This window comes from Crassostrea angulata, chromosome 6 (assembly GCF_025612915.1).
Source record: "Crassostrea angulata isolate pt1a10 chromosome 6, ASM2561291v2, whole genome shotgun sequence".
Lineage (NCBI taxonomy): Eukaryota > Metazoa > Mollusca > Bivalvia > Ostreida > Ostreidae > Magallana > Magallana angulata.
Genome location: NC_069116.1, coordinates 37407945 through 37424408, shown reverse-complemented (window position 1 = coordinate 37424408; position 16464 = coordinate 37407945). Strand labels below are relative to the sequence as shown.

Here is a 16464-nt window from a genome sequence, read left to right as displayed (position 1 = left end):
TTTTGCACAAAAAATGAGAAATTATTCCTAGATTTAAGATATGTTTTACATGTACATCAAAGTTCATGTTCATTTTTTTTTAAAGATGTAAGCATACCTCTGTGAAAATTTTATATGTAAAATTACAACAAACATGCTATTCTACCTAACCGTGAAATAGTTTCCATGCTATCTCCTTATTGTGAATAGTCAATAGTAGAAACTATTCACCCGTTAATTTCAAAACACCTCTGGTGTAATCCGAGTTGCTACGTAAAATACAAAGTCTGATAACTCTAATTTATTACCATCAAGAAAATCTGCATTACCAAAAATATAGTTTTCATCGGTATTATAAAATACTTATTTACTGACTACATGTATTCGGACACTATCAGGTTTTTGTTCCCCTCGACAGCAACTATTTTCCTCGGCTTGTGAAATACATTCAAACTTCCATCATCTCGAACTAGATGGGACTGTTTATAAACTTCAAGATATCTGAATATTTGAGATATCGAGGGTAAAATACTTTAAAAAATAAGTGGTTCGGACCTATAAATCACTTCGACATACCAATTGTATATGAGATATCGGTGTTCGAGATATTGAGTTTAACTGTATAGTTGCCATATCAGGGGACAATAAACTTGCCATCGTCTTCATAGCGAGGAAAAGGTATATATTAATATCTTTTTTTCATATAATTTTTCATATAATTTTGCTTTTGTGCTACATCTTCTATGAAAAGAAATTTAGTTCCACAATAAAACATCAACATCAAAAAGTTTACAGGTTTTATTGTATAAAGTAGACTTGAAAACAAAAACTTAACTTGAACAGAAAATATCACTAGACTTAGTTAAAAAAATTTACATTTCCATTTTAAAGAACCTTAATGATTTTTTCTATGTACATTGTACATTGCAAACATATTTATGCTTTAAATACTTGACTCATTTAATGTTTGGGAGTCAACAGATATTTATATATGTATCTTAAAAATTTACTGTTTTCCAATGAAGATTTAAATGAAAATACTTTTTTACAACAAACTTAAAATAGAAATTTCATATTGATTTTCATCAACAATGTAAAATTTTTAACTTTTTTACAATTCTATAAGTAATTGTTTCTGTTTTCCCTTGGTCTAAAAAGGAGTCTTTTTGCATTATTTCAGTTCATCAATTTTCGAAATATTTGCATAGCAATTTAATTATAAACATTGAATACTGCTTAGGATTTGATTGTTTGATATACATGTCAACTATATATATATATATGTTTAGCCAATTAAAGTGGCTTGATACAGCCATATATTTTTTGCTAGATTTATCATGACTGGTATTTGTTTTGGTATAAGACTGATTTAAGTTTTCGCACAGTTTATGAATTTTCTTGTATCCAGAAAAATTGGTTTTTTGTACAAAGCAAAGAATTTAAGAGCCTAAAATTTGGTATCAACCAACATATGATTATAATGCATGTCGAAGAGGGTAAGGAAAATTTTTAAAGATAAAATGCATGGGTGAAATACTTAAATTGACAACTGACAAAATCTCACTAATAAGATACTTGATACATCAAATACAATATATTAGTTCATCAAATAATACATATATTGGTGTGTAAATATAGCCACTTCAATGAGCAAGTTGTGCAAACAATTACCTTAACAACCTCTACCGTAATTTGAAATAAAACAGCAAGGTTTAAATGCAATACGATGCCTTGACCGAAGTTGACTACTTTTAATGCTTTATGGAAGGAAAAGTCACAATAACCATAATTTTGCTGTACAAAGGTTAGTGTAGTCCATGTGAAACTTAAACCTGACATACAAGTCATCAGTATAGAAATCCAGAATCAGAAATGTTCCATGCTAAAACATAAAGAAAAAAATCTTTAACAATTTAAGTCCAAGGAATGTCTCCACTGTACTATTGACGTGATTCATATGCAATTGGAAAATATCAACAACCCAGAAAAAGTGTATATGTACATCGTTGCTTTATACATACTTTATAGAGGGGGAAAAGATAATGTTTATATTTTTGTACAGCGTATATGAGTATTAAATTTTATAATATAGCTGTAGATATATCTCTGTTTCCTGCCACCCAGTCTTTCTTCTTCTTTTTTTTTGACAAAATATAAAGTACAAGGGAATAACAAAGCTGTTTGTAAATACATCCATATTTGTGGTTGTCAATTTTTACTGATCTTGAGTGTTTAACAATAGATTCTATCAATCACTGTGTTTTATTAATCAACATGATAACATTATAAATACATTTATACAAATGAACAGTCATATAATATATGGATCAAATAAGGCACACAAGAAAAGGAGGATTGAAATTCTTTTCAAAGAACACAACACTCAAGATGATCTAAATTTGAGGTAAACCTTTGAGTTTCTGAAGATTTTGTCCTCCACCAAATACTATGATTTACAAGTGAACAAATATGAATTGTTAACATAATCAAAATAACCTTACTATTTCTTGTCAAATGTCTTTAGCATCTAAATTTTTCAAATGATAAATACATATGCAAGTAAAAAAACCATCACATAACTAAAGAAAGACTTGCCGTTCAAGAACAAACAGTAACAAAAGGTAAATAAACAGAATTCCCTCTCAAAGTAGAAGGGATTTCATACAGATTCAAGCACAAAATGCATTCAAGAAAAATTCCATATTTGGTTTATATACATGTATCATCAAATACAGTGTGAGTGAAATTAAAGTTTTTGGGAAATCTCACGTAAATCACAGATCATGATACTTGAGGAACTCCTTCAGCCGCACGGGGAGATGCAAATGATCTACTTTGGTTGAAATAACTTGTTTTCTGATGGTCACTCGACACAGCTGTTGCAGAGCAGGAACGCATCGAGGCATTGCATAGAAGACAACTCCTCCCGTTCGATTTCTACAATAAAATCACTCCGACTTTATACGTGCACTTTCTAATGAACAGAGCTAGTGCTCTACAACCAACTTATCTTGTAAAGAATTTTTTCTCCTCAGAATTTCATAGGGAAAAAGATTTAACTTGTAACATATTGAATTCCTTAATCTACATATTAGATAATATCTGTATAATAATGTAATTTTTTTCTTCAAAATTTTTACTTAATTCTTACAAAAAAGTTACAAAAACAATTCCATGTAAGCATAGTATATGTTATTAAACATGAGATAAATGTTTGAAAATCACATTTCCATCATCTTTTTTGCTGAAATATAATAATTGTTAAAATCCTGGAGTTACAAACCTTGTACCTATTTCAATAAAGATACAAAGCAGCATAATCACGCAGATTGAATGGCCGAAGCCTTTTCCCCTCATTGGCCAAAGCCATTCAGTGATCGGCTGGACCAGAAAGTTCTCTTTCTGCCAGCATCTCAGCTCCCACAACTGTAGCAGAACAAAACAGCCAATGCAAATCACCCTTGACCTCAGAAGGTCAATTGAAGATATAACAAGACATTTTTTCAATTTGTTTTAATCACTAAGTATCTACATGTATTACATGTGTATTTGCATTCCACCACTTTAAAACATGTACCAGTATTTCGTTTATGATATGTACCGGTAACATTTTTGTTATATAATTTATATGGCCCTAAAGAATTTTTTGTCTACATGGATTGGTTTAGTTTATGAGATACTGTTTCCATCTGAAAAAAATTACATAAACAAAACTGAAGTTCTTTGAAATTTGGGTATTCATTTGAAAACATTTGATTAAGTCCCAAGTTTAAAACACATTGAACAGTTTAATTTGCAATGCTGCATTCTATTTGCATTAGAATTTGACGGTTCATTGTGTCATTAATATAGTGGTGGGATACAGCAACACACTGATCATCAATGAGTGGGATTCGTGATCCATGATGTGAACAATAAAACTGCTGGCTCAAATCCACATAAGTTATGTGCATTATAGAAAAATAAAGTTTTTTTTTACACAGTGTCAAAAGAAGCTAAATTAAAAGACCAGTTGTGACAACATAACAGAAATTAGCGATAACTTCACTCCAAAATACATGTACTGGTAAATACATGTAGCTGTTCACACAAGTCTAGCCATGTAAGAAGTGCCCAGCAGTTTATCAATTTGATCTGTATTGAATTCTCACGGAGTAAGGATAAAAATTATCTGTATCTTTCTCTTTATAAATTTATTACTTAAAAAGTTGATTAAAACATTTTCTGCTCTGATAACATTTTGAATCCCCATTGTGTCATCAAATTATGGCCCTTCCTATACCAGAGATTTTCTTTTTTTTTTTAATTTAAATTCTGATATTTCAATATGAAAAAAAATTGAATCCTCATTGTGGCTCCTTATCGACTTTTGTTTTAATCATTTTTTATGGCATTTCCCCTAAAAGAGGAGTCTTACGTTTCTTCCAAAAGGATGCTTTCTGGCCAGAATATGGAATCAATTCAAAAACTCACACTAAGCGGCACACATTTTCATAAAATCAAAAGGCCTTAATCACATGGAAAGACTTCTGCATAGCAATAGTGTTTACAAAAAATTAACCAGTCTTTCTAGGGTACTAATAGTATTATTTTGTCCTTTCTTTTTTTTTTTCATACCTGACAAAAAACTGCCAAGTTGGTAAAAATGTCAGTTTTTAGTCAATAATTAATGAATTAACAATATATAAATGTAATAAATATGTGATTACATGTATTTGCAACCTACATGTCAGATAAAATCAATGTAAAGAATTAAGCTTGTTATGCATATAAAAATATAATTAAAAAATACCCACCCCACTGAGATTCGATGATCCTGGGGGGAGAATGAACAACATAAAGCATTCTGATGTTCAGCAATGTATTGTGGGTCACAAGAATCTTCCAGATCCCAAACACGCAGGTACCTGTATGTGAAAGAAAATTGTAGAACCATATTTACATATCTAAGAACAGTCAATTCAAATTAACTCATTTATCATCTTACAGGTGAAACATCTGACCTCACACTTTCATCAGTTACAGAATATCAGTCAGAGCTAGGATAGTTATCAGCACAGTAGGTTTTTACGGGAATTGAAAACTGTACATATATTGCATATGTATGCAAAAACTCTGTGTTTGTCACTAATTATAACAGACACAACTGCAACTGCCAGGTTCTGATAAAACAATACACTGGATATTTACCCATCATCTGCCACTGAACACACGTGTAATCCATCCTTGCTGAAGGACACACTGCGCACATAGTGGTCATTGGCCCCACCGGCGAATATAGGGCGAGGTGGCGGGTACAGGTGCCTGGTAAAAAACAAACACTGATTTACTGTCTTATACAAAGATAAATATGTAAACTTTTAAGCTCCTATAGCCTGTTATATAATAATTATTTATGATTTAAAAAGTTTCTAAAAGCATACACAATTTTAGCAGATTGAATTTTTTTAAGGTACTGGTATGAATGTGATATGAAAACTAGATCACCTAAAAAATAACCAGATATACAGTGTTAATGGGATCCTCAAAATGATTTTGAACAGAAAATTTACCCTAATTCCAACAACATATCGCCAGTATATGGATCCCAAATGATCACCCGAGTATCATAACAAGCAGTCGCAAACAAAGCACTATCTGGAGAGAAGTCACATGACTGGATGTCATGGAAGTGACCCCTCAGCTGCTTAGATTTATTGGTTTCATCCATTTTCCAAATCACAGCCTATAAAAGAAAACATTATAGCCAAACTTCATTTCAATTAACCTCTAAAAATTCTAAAAGTTTGTTAAATTAATAACATACCAATAATTTTACTATTTTAAAAAAATACTCTTAAAGTTTGCTAACTACGTGAAATACCAACCATTTTATTACTTCCAACTGCAGCCAAATATTTACAGTCGTGAGACCATTTACAGCTATTGTTCCACTTGGCGCCTGTTCTGAGGGTACAGTACATGTTGCCGTCATCCTTCAGGTCCCAAAGCTTCACCGTACCATCCCGGGCTGCCGACGCCATCAACAGACTACCATCTTGAGCGAAGCTAATTCCACGAACCACATCCTTGTGATCCAAAAGCTCTATGAGCAGGTTACCTGTTTGAATTGATTTCAAATTAATCTACAGTGCATTATAAACTATTGACTTGAATTTTTTTCTTTACATTGATGGATCATATTTGAAATGATTGGCTTAACATAAGAGGGCTGATTAACTCAGGTGTCCTTATTGAATTGTGTTTTATTGTAATGAGAATCATAGAAATTCTCTCCAAAAATTGTGACCAGGGTGACAGATTCTTGTCTTATGGCAAGACTCTACTAATCACAGTGCAAGGACGAGTCTACTTGCAAAGAGTAGCGTTGAGCCATAATGTGACCCACTGACCTGTGCTACAGTCCCATAGCTTGATCCTGCCCGAATGTAGCCCTGTAGCCAGCAGAGTACAGCTGTTGCTTTTCAATCTTTTCCATGACTGGGTGTTGTCCTGTAGGCTCTGGCTTGCCCCAAATGCTACAGACCAGACATGCTCCTTACAGTCCAGCAGATATATGGGTCGCTGTGAATTCTCCTCCTGATCTCCTTCTTCTTCCTCCTCTACATCTTCTATAATGATGTTTACTCTTTCTCCTTGTGTGGAATCATTTGAATACTGCCTGGCCCTTTTACAACTACAAAGGGAAAATATTTTTTTATATATTACGACATCAAAATATCTAAGTCAAAACAATAAATTATTTTTTCCATTGGTTAATATCAGGGATATAAAATATCTCTCTCTCTCTCTCTCTCTCTCCATAATAAACACATGTCAGATGTTCAACTTGTCATAGGACACAAACATACACAATATCACATTAATTCAACTCTAAACTAGGTCACTGAAGAGTGAAGGCTACGTGATTTACAATACAGTAATTTAAATCCTAAAAATGCAAGTTATTTCAGTAAACACTGTCAGATTTGCTTTAAAAGGACCGTGTGGTTAATCTAAAGATGAGAGAAATTGTGTTAAACAAGCATTAAATTGTTGAATATTAATTATCCGAAAAAATAGGCTTGTTCAAGTCTTTATGTTTTAATAATTTTAGTTTTCTCTTTTAATATGCGTACCTTCACGTGATGCCAAACATATCAACTATGTTATGGCAGCTTTGAGAGCAGAAATCAAAATTTCTGAAATGCAGTGAAACGTGAAAACACTAATTAAAAACATAAAGACTTGAGCAAGTCTATTTATAAACATTTAAACCAGATTTTTTTATATCAATAATGTAGCCCATTTCTCCAGAGGTGGGTTTAAAATTTTTGTTAATAGATTCTAGTCAGACTATAAGTCAAGGCTATTTTTTAAAACCAGACGGTGTTCATTTCTTTCTTTATTGGATCACCTTTTTTGATAAACAAATTATGACGTATAGTACAGTAGGGAACAAGGTAATATATCTATTGCTCATTGGTTTATATGAATTCAAAAGCCAATCAACTTTCTTGAATAATGTCCAGAGTAATGATTCAGAGGCATGTTGACAATCAATGGTTCAAATAATCTCAGTGAGATTCAAAATCTCAGGGCAGTCTGCCATACGTCAAATACAAAATAATGAAAATCCAGAAACTCTAAGGCCTTGTTGCTTTATCATATTTTTTAACTACATAACATCAGGACAAATTAAAAACATTCAAGAATTTTTCCATTATCCTATATACTGTTATATTTGAGAATAAGGGCTTAAAAAGGCTCTTGAGGAAAAAAAAACTCTGTATAAAGATATAGGAAAACCATGAAACTTTAAAGTGAACATTTATGGGAATTTTCTGTACTTAATAATAGTTCATAGATAAAACAAATCATCTTAAAACAAGTGCCAAGCTGTCAATGTGACAGCAAACGGGGTTTTCATTTCTGTGAACTGTATCCATAATCCATGTCAACCCGTATCCAGTGAAATGGAATACCCTATATGCAATATTTTGCCAAAAAATGACCAAGTTCAAAAGCTGGTATTTTTTTCATAAATTATCGAAAATCAGAATCCTAGCAACATGCACCCCTCTGATATATGTACAATTGATCTGCAAAAGAACAACTTCCTATCTTGAAAACTGTAGGAGGAGTTATCCGTACAATGAGGGTACCCTTTTGGCAGCCTCCCACCCACCCTCCCGACATTTTCACCATTTTAATAACAGGATTTTTCCGTTGGAAAACCCGGTTAAAAATTTATGTTAGATCTGATGGTGAATTATGTTGACCACCTAGCCTCCTTAAGGGAGATTGGGCTGATAGTAAATGAATCTAATTCTATCAATGTTTTGGTTGTGATTTAAATGGATGAAAAACTCTTTCAGTTCTTACAGTCTTCCATTAGGTTTATCCCACGGAACAAGACGGACAAATTTATCTCCACAGGACCAAGCAAAGTACAAGTTGTCTTCCGACCAAGCACATGTCCACGTCTCTAGTCCCGGCCTTTGTGCGTTAGTGAGTCCATTCACTGGCTTCAGTTCATCAACTACTCCTACCAGCTCTACAAACAAAATCAAACTCACATCAGCATGAAAAAAAAAAAAAAAAATTACTTGGTCCGACATGTATCATAAAAAAAAATCAATACAAAATCAAACTCTTTCTCCCATCAACTCGAGAATTTATTGTTTTTGGCAATGGTCACACATGTATCATCAGTTCAAAATTTTCATTCATGAGACCTTGATCAGTATAAGGAACTATTCTCTTTGATATTACGATACCTCTCTTTCCATACATATGCAATTCATTCAGATTGTCTATCTATCTGATGGCTACTCTTGAAATAATGACAAATAAATAATAATATTGTGTTCTTATACATCTCAAGATCATCTCCCATTAAAATTAAGTTCAAACTGCTTCCTTTGTAAACACCAGTTGTTTACATCAGACAAATCTATTCCTAGCCCTCATTCATGTTGATAAATCCTGTTGTCACTCATACAGTAAACCATTACATACACCACATTTACATCATAGTGCAGTCACACACGTAAAGTAAATAATGCATGCTACACTACATAAACTGTGCATGCTACATGTAGCAAGGTAACACTGGAAATGGTCACTCAGAGAATACCACTGCTGACTATAGCTTGACCTCCAATGTTACATGTACCACAGTTTCCCCATGTAACCCCAGGAGCCTCACTATGTTTACACTGAACAGATCTGACAAGGATTTTACATTGTCAGTACACCATAATTGAGGGCATAGTTTGAATTAATTGTTTCATTACCTTCACATAGCTTTTCACTGTCATATTTTTTTCATATGACAAAACTTTGCATATCAAATATTTTAATTATCTTGCAGAGCATTTGAATTTTGGGGGGGAATTCAAAGATGGTGTGATTGTTTAGAACTATTAAAGATAAAATATAAAAGAATGACTATGGTAACTCGATCATGTGTAGAATGCAAGATACATTAATTTTCATGGTTAAAGCTTTTCCAAAGTATTTTTTAAATTTGAAAGATAAAGCCTATTTAGAGCAAAAGTTAAATAAAAATTGTTCAATATGGATAAAAATGTTCTTTGTCAGATAGAACAACATCAAAGTTCAGATGTAATTTTTTTAACTTAAATTCACAATTATTCTGTTTCTTTAAAACACACTTTATTCCTTTTTAAAAAAAAAAAATACTCATTTTATTTTTTTGGTGTTGAAAAACCCCTCTTTAAAATCTTTTTTTTTTTAACCAAAGCTACATTAATTGGTACTTAATCTGAATAGTCCTCAAGTGCATGAACAAGTGACATCAGGGGCCAAGATTGTGTGTTCTATCTGTGACCTAGATAACCGAGTTGTAATAAGCAAACAAACAATAAAGGCAGCAATCTTATGTCCGTGATCTAAATTATACCTAGTTACAAGTACTAGTGTGCATGATCTCCATGACCATGTTTCACTAAAATACAGGGTTGTCTCTAAGACCCGGGAGGCGGGGAATTCCCCCACCTATAATGCCTTAATTACCCGGCTATTTTTGCATTTCAAACACAATGTAGCTATAAGCAAGTCCCCCAGACCCCCATTCTACTTTTTCATTTCCTCCTTCTGCTTCAATTTTTAGAGACAACCCTGAAAATATATATAACTTATACAGTTTTTTTAAGGGACAGCTGCATGTCATCTTTTGTTGCACTATATGCAACACAGGAAAAACTTTATTTCAAATAAACATATCTTTATATTCCACATGTTTCGTAACAGTGACTAAAATACAAACTATCTATTTAATGTACCGGTAGTTCATCAATATTTCTACACATAAAGTAAAATTTATATTAAGACAAGTAAGGGTGTGCTAGTGAAAGGCATACATAAGTGAAATTTAAAACATTACCTATTTCATTAGGCTGGCAGTCCCTAAAACTAGACAGCGATGAATTCGTATGTCTCATTTAATAAAGGTGGTGATTTTCTGTGCCCTGTATATAAAAAACAAATATTAATGTATTGAAAAATTAGTTTGCCAATAGTAAAAGAACAAAGTTCACCACTTGGGAGCAAATTTTGCCATGTGTCATCATATGTTTGCTGTCAGAGTGACAAGTAAGGCAGAGTTACTCAAGTCTCTAAGTATGTTGTTTTAATGTGTTTTTATATTTCTTGCAAAATTCAATGTGTTACAGATATTTTTAATTTCTGCTCTCTACCTCTCTTAATTTAATATTATCAGTAAATATGTTTGACATCACTTAAAAAATATTCAAGACAGCACTATCAGTCTAGACGGGACTCCCAAAACGGAGTTAACTCCCAAAACGGAGTCTTTGGCTCCATCATGCATTGCGGTAAAATGGCGTTTCTAATGTAAACAACGTATGAGTTATGTCCCTTAGTTCAAAAGAAATCTCTAAAATTGGTCAAAAACATGACAAAAATTAATTTTAAACTAACAAAAACATTTCTGAACGTTTATTTGTCATATTTACGTCAAATGTTCATAACTGTTTAAGATTCGTAAGATACGCAAGATTAATTTTTAAAATGAAAAATTCGCCTATATCTTCGACCGCGCATAACTATAACTTTTTAGAAATAAATTAAATGCTTGGGTATCATTATTTTTTCATTGTTTGTTGAAATATAGTCTCATTTTCATCATTTTCAGGTTTAATTACTTAATTATATTGAATAATTATGCATTTAATATTGTTAACTAACATCGGAAACGCCGCGAGCGATTATATTGTTTAAATGATAATTATCTGTTTAATTTTAAGAGTTATTGTATCTAGAATGACAATTTGTTTGATTTTCTAGGTTTTTAAACTACCAATTCTATTTTTTCAAAACAAATAAGACGTTTTTAATCATCGCTAGAGCAGCCAGTTTTTGTTAGTAGTCGGGGCCCTTTTCGTTTATGCACTTATCAATTTGTGTGTTTGGTGACTTTAAATTGTAACACAATACGAAAAAAGTACAATTTAATGCAATTTACCTTTTAGTAACGATAAAATTCCACGAAAAACACAAAAATATCACATTTTAAGCATCGTCCAAACATCCAACTTCGGAGATAAATAACTTTCTTAAGTGCAAATAAACACCTATTTCGTGCAAATACGATCGATAGTAAATTATATCCTGGGTCTTTTAAAACATGTTAGAAGTCTGCCAACACATGTAGCACTTTGCAAGATGATTTCTCGTGGACCCCACGTATTCATCGAAAAATCGCCATTTTTTGTATAAGTGCGCATGCGTAGACTCCCAAAACGGAGTCCAAAATACTTGCAGAAATTCACTTCCGTTGACTCCGTTTTGGGAGTCCGTCTAGACTGACTATGTATAAGCACAGACTGAGACTATAGCAAGTCCAAAAATAAAATTTCTTTCAATCTTTTAATGTTGTGCTGTGAAAGTAAAATTAAAGAGAATTTAAAGAGAATCTAAAATTGATTTCACATACATAAGATTTTATCTAAAAAAAAAATGAAATAGGATAATGAAGTAAAAAAAATTGGCGAGGAGAGAGAAGGGACAAAATAAAAAAAAAAAGTTACAAAAAAAATCAAAAAACAACATTTGCAGGTACAGTAATTTTTAAAGTACAGTATTTTTGCCAAATATAATACACACTTTAATATACTCTAAAGTTAACATTTCCTAATCAGAGAGAGAGAGAGAGAGAGAGAGAGAGAGAGAGAGAGAGAGAGAGAGAGAGAGACGATGCAAATTGCACGTAGACTTCATTTTAGCTGTGTAATCAGCACATGATGTCAAGACTCAAGATTTATGTAGAGACTCTTCTATATCGACCCGATTATACATCAGTTGTACATGAAAGGCAATCGAAGTGTAAAGGTAGAATAGGGGTTTAATTTTTCTCAACAGATCCTAAAATCCTATATACCAAGATGAATAATGTTATCCGTACATCAATTAGGTCCTTTGGCAGTACAACATGCAACATCACCAACTTGATTTCATGTTTTGGCAACTTGTGGCTAAATACATATAAAAGTGGCAATAATATACATACCTTCGAAATAAATTGACTCCAATAACAGCAAATAAACGTCTTTCGTACAAAATAATTCCAAAATAAGGCTAATCTAATTCTAAAACTTCTAAAACAAGTAAGTTAGTAACGTCTAGTTCCCAACCATCATTCATGGAGTCTCAAAATGGGGTCACCAAATTTGTTATCTTGTACGTAGTTTATTCTACTATAAGGTAGAGTATGAGAGACCGTTTATTATCTGAAACAGAACAAAATTGGTATCAGAAATTCCTGGTATACTTAGATAAAAACAACCAATAAAATTTTCCAATGTATTCAAAATGAATTAATTCCTACACTACATAAACACAAATATTTTTAAAATAAAAACATTTTTGATACTGTATTATAAGAAAATTCAAATATTTAATGACAAAAATTTTTTATTTTTATTTTAATTTTATTTTCTGGTACCAAAAAAAAATCACATATATTTTATACCAAAACACGATCATAAAAAGTTGGCCTACAAGTCATTTCATGATGTCAAGTATTTGAAATATTAAACAGACCCTAATTTTTAAATCTATAAAAATTTCAAGCATTTTTTCTGATAATCTTTTATATAAACCATTAGATTTTTTAGTATCAGAATCAAGAATACAAATTTTTATATCAGAAATTAAATTCTTCAAAGATATTAAAAAATGAACGACGCCTCATAGCTTTCGGATCCGCTGATCAGACATTGCGCATGAATAATTATGATCACAGGTCGCGGTGGTGTCTTTTCAAGCCACGGTCCGGAGTCCGCATGTTTTTTGTTTTTGTTTTGTATTTTTTTTTTATAACTTTTCCTCCATTTGCCCCTCATTTTGGAGGGAAAAAAATTAGGTGGTAAGTTCATTTTTGTGCATGATGAAGAGAAAGATTCATTCACAGACATGTGGCATCATTTTTTAAAGTGTGTGTGGGGGGGGGGGGGCCTCATCCATAAAATCTTTACAAGCAAACAAACAAAAAATCCGGGGGGTTGGTTTTCGTAGTATTCATTTCACACTTGATTTCCTTATTTCATCTTCTATATCTCATATGCTCCCCAAAAGGGGGGGGGGGGGGCAACTCCATTTTAATTCAATTTTGTATATGTAGATGAAAAATGTCTGAAAAAGTGGGGGAGGGGTGCCACCCCCTGCCCCCCCCCCCCCCCCGTTCCCCTTCCCTATGCTACGTGTCTGATTCCGAATATCATACTAAAGTAGTATCTTATGAATATTATATTAATGTATAAATAGCTTTTACACACCAGCTTGTGACTGTCGGTGGGAAACTATATATTAGTATGCATGCATGTACATGTATCCACGTTATTCATGGACCGATTTCTTATTGCCTCCGACCACTATATAGGTCCTATATTAGAAGGTATGCACATAAACCAACAGCTGGGTACCCATGTGGATCCTCAAACCCTCAATAAATGTGTCATAATGTGAAAATTACTGTTATTTGCCTGTAAAGATATCATTTTTTCTATCCTCTATATTTATGGTCTGACTTCTAATTGCCACCGATCACTAGGCCCTTATACCTGAGAAAGTCGCAAAGTACATGGCATAAATTGTTTTATTATAGAGGCCAGTGCTTTCTGGCTCAACGGAACAGTACGTTCCTGGTTATCCACATCATGCCTCGCTAGCCAAGGGTTTACGATCCACTCTGCTCCTCTAGAGGAGCAGAGTGGATCGTAAACCCTTGGCTAGCGAAGATGGGTTATCCAGTGCCCACCTAATTAAATACTGTACAATCCATTTACCTTTTTTGTTTGTCTGTCAATTCGTAAACCTCTCAGTTCCAGTTATTCTACTAATAGTATATGTGAACATATATATGTTCCCCCCTTTTCTGTTATTCACTCTATATAATTGCCGAATTTCTTTATATTTCTTTATTTAGTCAAGAGACTTCGAATTTATATATTTTTATTAACTTCTGATGTGTAAAACAGTTCTGATAAAAGAAATCAAATTTCTGAAAATCAATTTCTATTTTTTCAGGTATCGATGATTCTAATGTTTGATACATTGAATGTGATTTCTTTGACTAAATATCATGCTGTTTTCTGTTAAAAATTACTTTGATTATTTAAAACATTCATTTCTGATATTTAGAATAATTAAATTAATTAGTCTAAAAATTGCATTCTTTTTAAAAAATCGAAATTCATCGGAAATAGCCTACATTAAAAAGCAATTGTTTTTTTCTGCTAATATTTTATTCTTCACCCAGACAGGTAAGTAAATTTGTTTTTTGTTTGTTTGATTTTTTTTCATTTTTTTTTTAAATTTTGTTTATTCTTTCTATTGGTGGATTGTGGGCACCAACCGCAAACAATTATTTTCTTGACAAACGAACCAAAAAATCATTAAAACTTCGCTTAACCTCAAACACTTCTATTCTGGGAAAATAAAATTAATAAAAATCTGTTTAAAATTCATGTCAACCTCAATTTCATATTAATTCCGTCTCGCCAAAGGTTGAACCCAGCAGGCATTTCAACGTTGTATCAACGTTAAAACAACGTTGATTCAATTGTCTTCTGACGTTTATCCAATGTCTAAATTTGGTTGAAATATGGTTGAAATTTCGTCATTTAACGTTTCGTATAGAGATGGCTTCAGAACTATATAACCCAAGTAGTTTAAATAATTATACAACATATCAAATTATATCACACACAAGTCACCAAACTTTAGATAATACTCAGTTCATTTATTCAGTAGGGATTTAATTTCCTCACAATAATTCCTAATTAGTCCAATATAATTGAATTGTCACATAATATTATTTATCATAAGATAAAAGTCTTATTTTATAATAAATAATATTATGTGACATTTCGATTATAGTTTGTCCCAAGTTATTATTTTTTTCAATAATTTGTCCAAGATATCTTCATGGAACAATTATCATTTTTCACGGCTCAGAAAAGTTCACAGGAACGAAAACAAATTTCTTACTGAGATTTATAATGGGAAATGCTTACATCTTTTCTCAATTCGGAAGAACTCGGGATACCTCGCGCAATTTTACAACGTTATCATCCGGGCTTATCAATGGCTGATGCAATGCAAAATCCCCGTAGACTTTCTATTTTTGGATGTGTAAGTTGAAACCTGAAGCGGTAGAGTAGGCGTTTCAAAACAGATAATCTGGATATTTTTCATATTAGTTGATGAACGTAGTTTTAGCACAAAGGTATTTATAATTATCGAAATATCAAGCAAAAAGTGGTGGAAGCAAAAACTCGGGACAGAGTATAGTAATATTCAATATGATATTATTACTTATTAGGTTAGTTACTGACTCACTACGGAAATATATTGGGTTGATCAATCTCATAGATGGCGAGGCGAAGCCGAGCCGTCTATGAGATTGATCAACCCAATATATTTTCGTAGTGAGTCAGTAACTAACATAATAAGTGTTTTGTTTTCCCAAGGACTATCAAACGACATATTCATTCACAAAAAGCGGTGATCTCCGCAAAGCAATGTACAAGATGCCTTACATCTCGTCAAGTTAAACTCATTTAAACTCTTACAAATTATCAATACCACCTTTCAAATACACTTAAAAAAATCTTCGCTTCACCCATATTACTTACAATGTTTTGTTGCTATTCAATTTTAAACCTCTGCAGATTTTGAGCAAATTTCGACTTTGCCATTTTGCTCTGCTCCAGACATAACAATGTGACGTTAATATTCAAAGGGCAACTACTCTAATTTAAAAATAATTCCAAAGGGCAACTACTCTAAATATTTTAAGGACTTATTGAACACAATTTCTGTGTTAAATAATATGATATATCGAGATGAGTAGGTGAGGCGGCTGTCAATGACGGCCATATTGCCTAATATTAATCCTCAAAGAACCTACATAGAGATATATGAGGCAATCACGTGCCATGTTTAATCCAATGAAAG

The 16464-nt window shown here is 32.4% G+C and overlaps 1 protein-coding gene across 3 annotated transcripts; it reads right to left on the bottom strand.

Annotated features, from left to right (window-relative positions):
* Window positions 1–759: 759 nt before the first annotated feature.
* Window positions 760–12673, bottom strand: LOC128187226 (WD repeat and SOCS box-containing protein 1-like). Of its 3 annotated transcripts, none has more exons than XR_008244051.1 (10): window positions 12515–12673; window positions 10370–10454; window positions 8344–8515; window positions 6372–6655; window positions 5847–6079; window positions 5532–5704; window positions 5170–5283; window positions 4776–4886; window positions 3263–3405; window positions 2778–2916 (listed from the first exon to the last, which is right to left on the bottom strand). XR_008244051.1 is itself a non-coding variant. In XM_052857509.1 (9 exons), exons 2-9 carry the CDS (start codon window positions 10425–10427, stop codon window positions 2754–2756), a joined length of 1308 nt encoding a protein of 435 aa, XP_052713469.1. In that variant the 5' UTR covers window positions 10428–10454; window positions 12515–12673; the 3' UTR covers window positions 760–2753. The 3 variants fall into 3 exon arrangements, 1 of the variants encoding a protein (XP_052713469.1); XR_008244052.1 differs by having other exon boundaries at window positions 2781–2916; window positions 3270–3405; XM_052857509.1 differs by lacking the exon at window positions 3263–3405 and having other exon boundaries at window positions 760–2916.
* Between the last annotated feature and the right edge of the window lie 3791 nt (window positions 12674–16464).

Coding starts and splice junctions, on each gene's coding strand:
- LOC128187226 (XM_052857509.1), bottom strand. CDS start 10,427: ATGAGACATACGAATTCATCGCTGTCTAGTTTTAGGGACTGCCAGCCT. Junction 8,516..10,369: donor CTGCCAGCCTAATGAAATAG/GTAATGTTTTAA, acceptor TTTTGTTTGTAG/AGCTGGTAGGAGTAGTTGAT. Junction 5,705..5,846: donor CAGTTGGAAGTAATAAAATG/GTTGGTATTTCA, acceptor TTTCTTTTATAG/GCTGTGATTTGGAAAATGGA.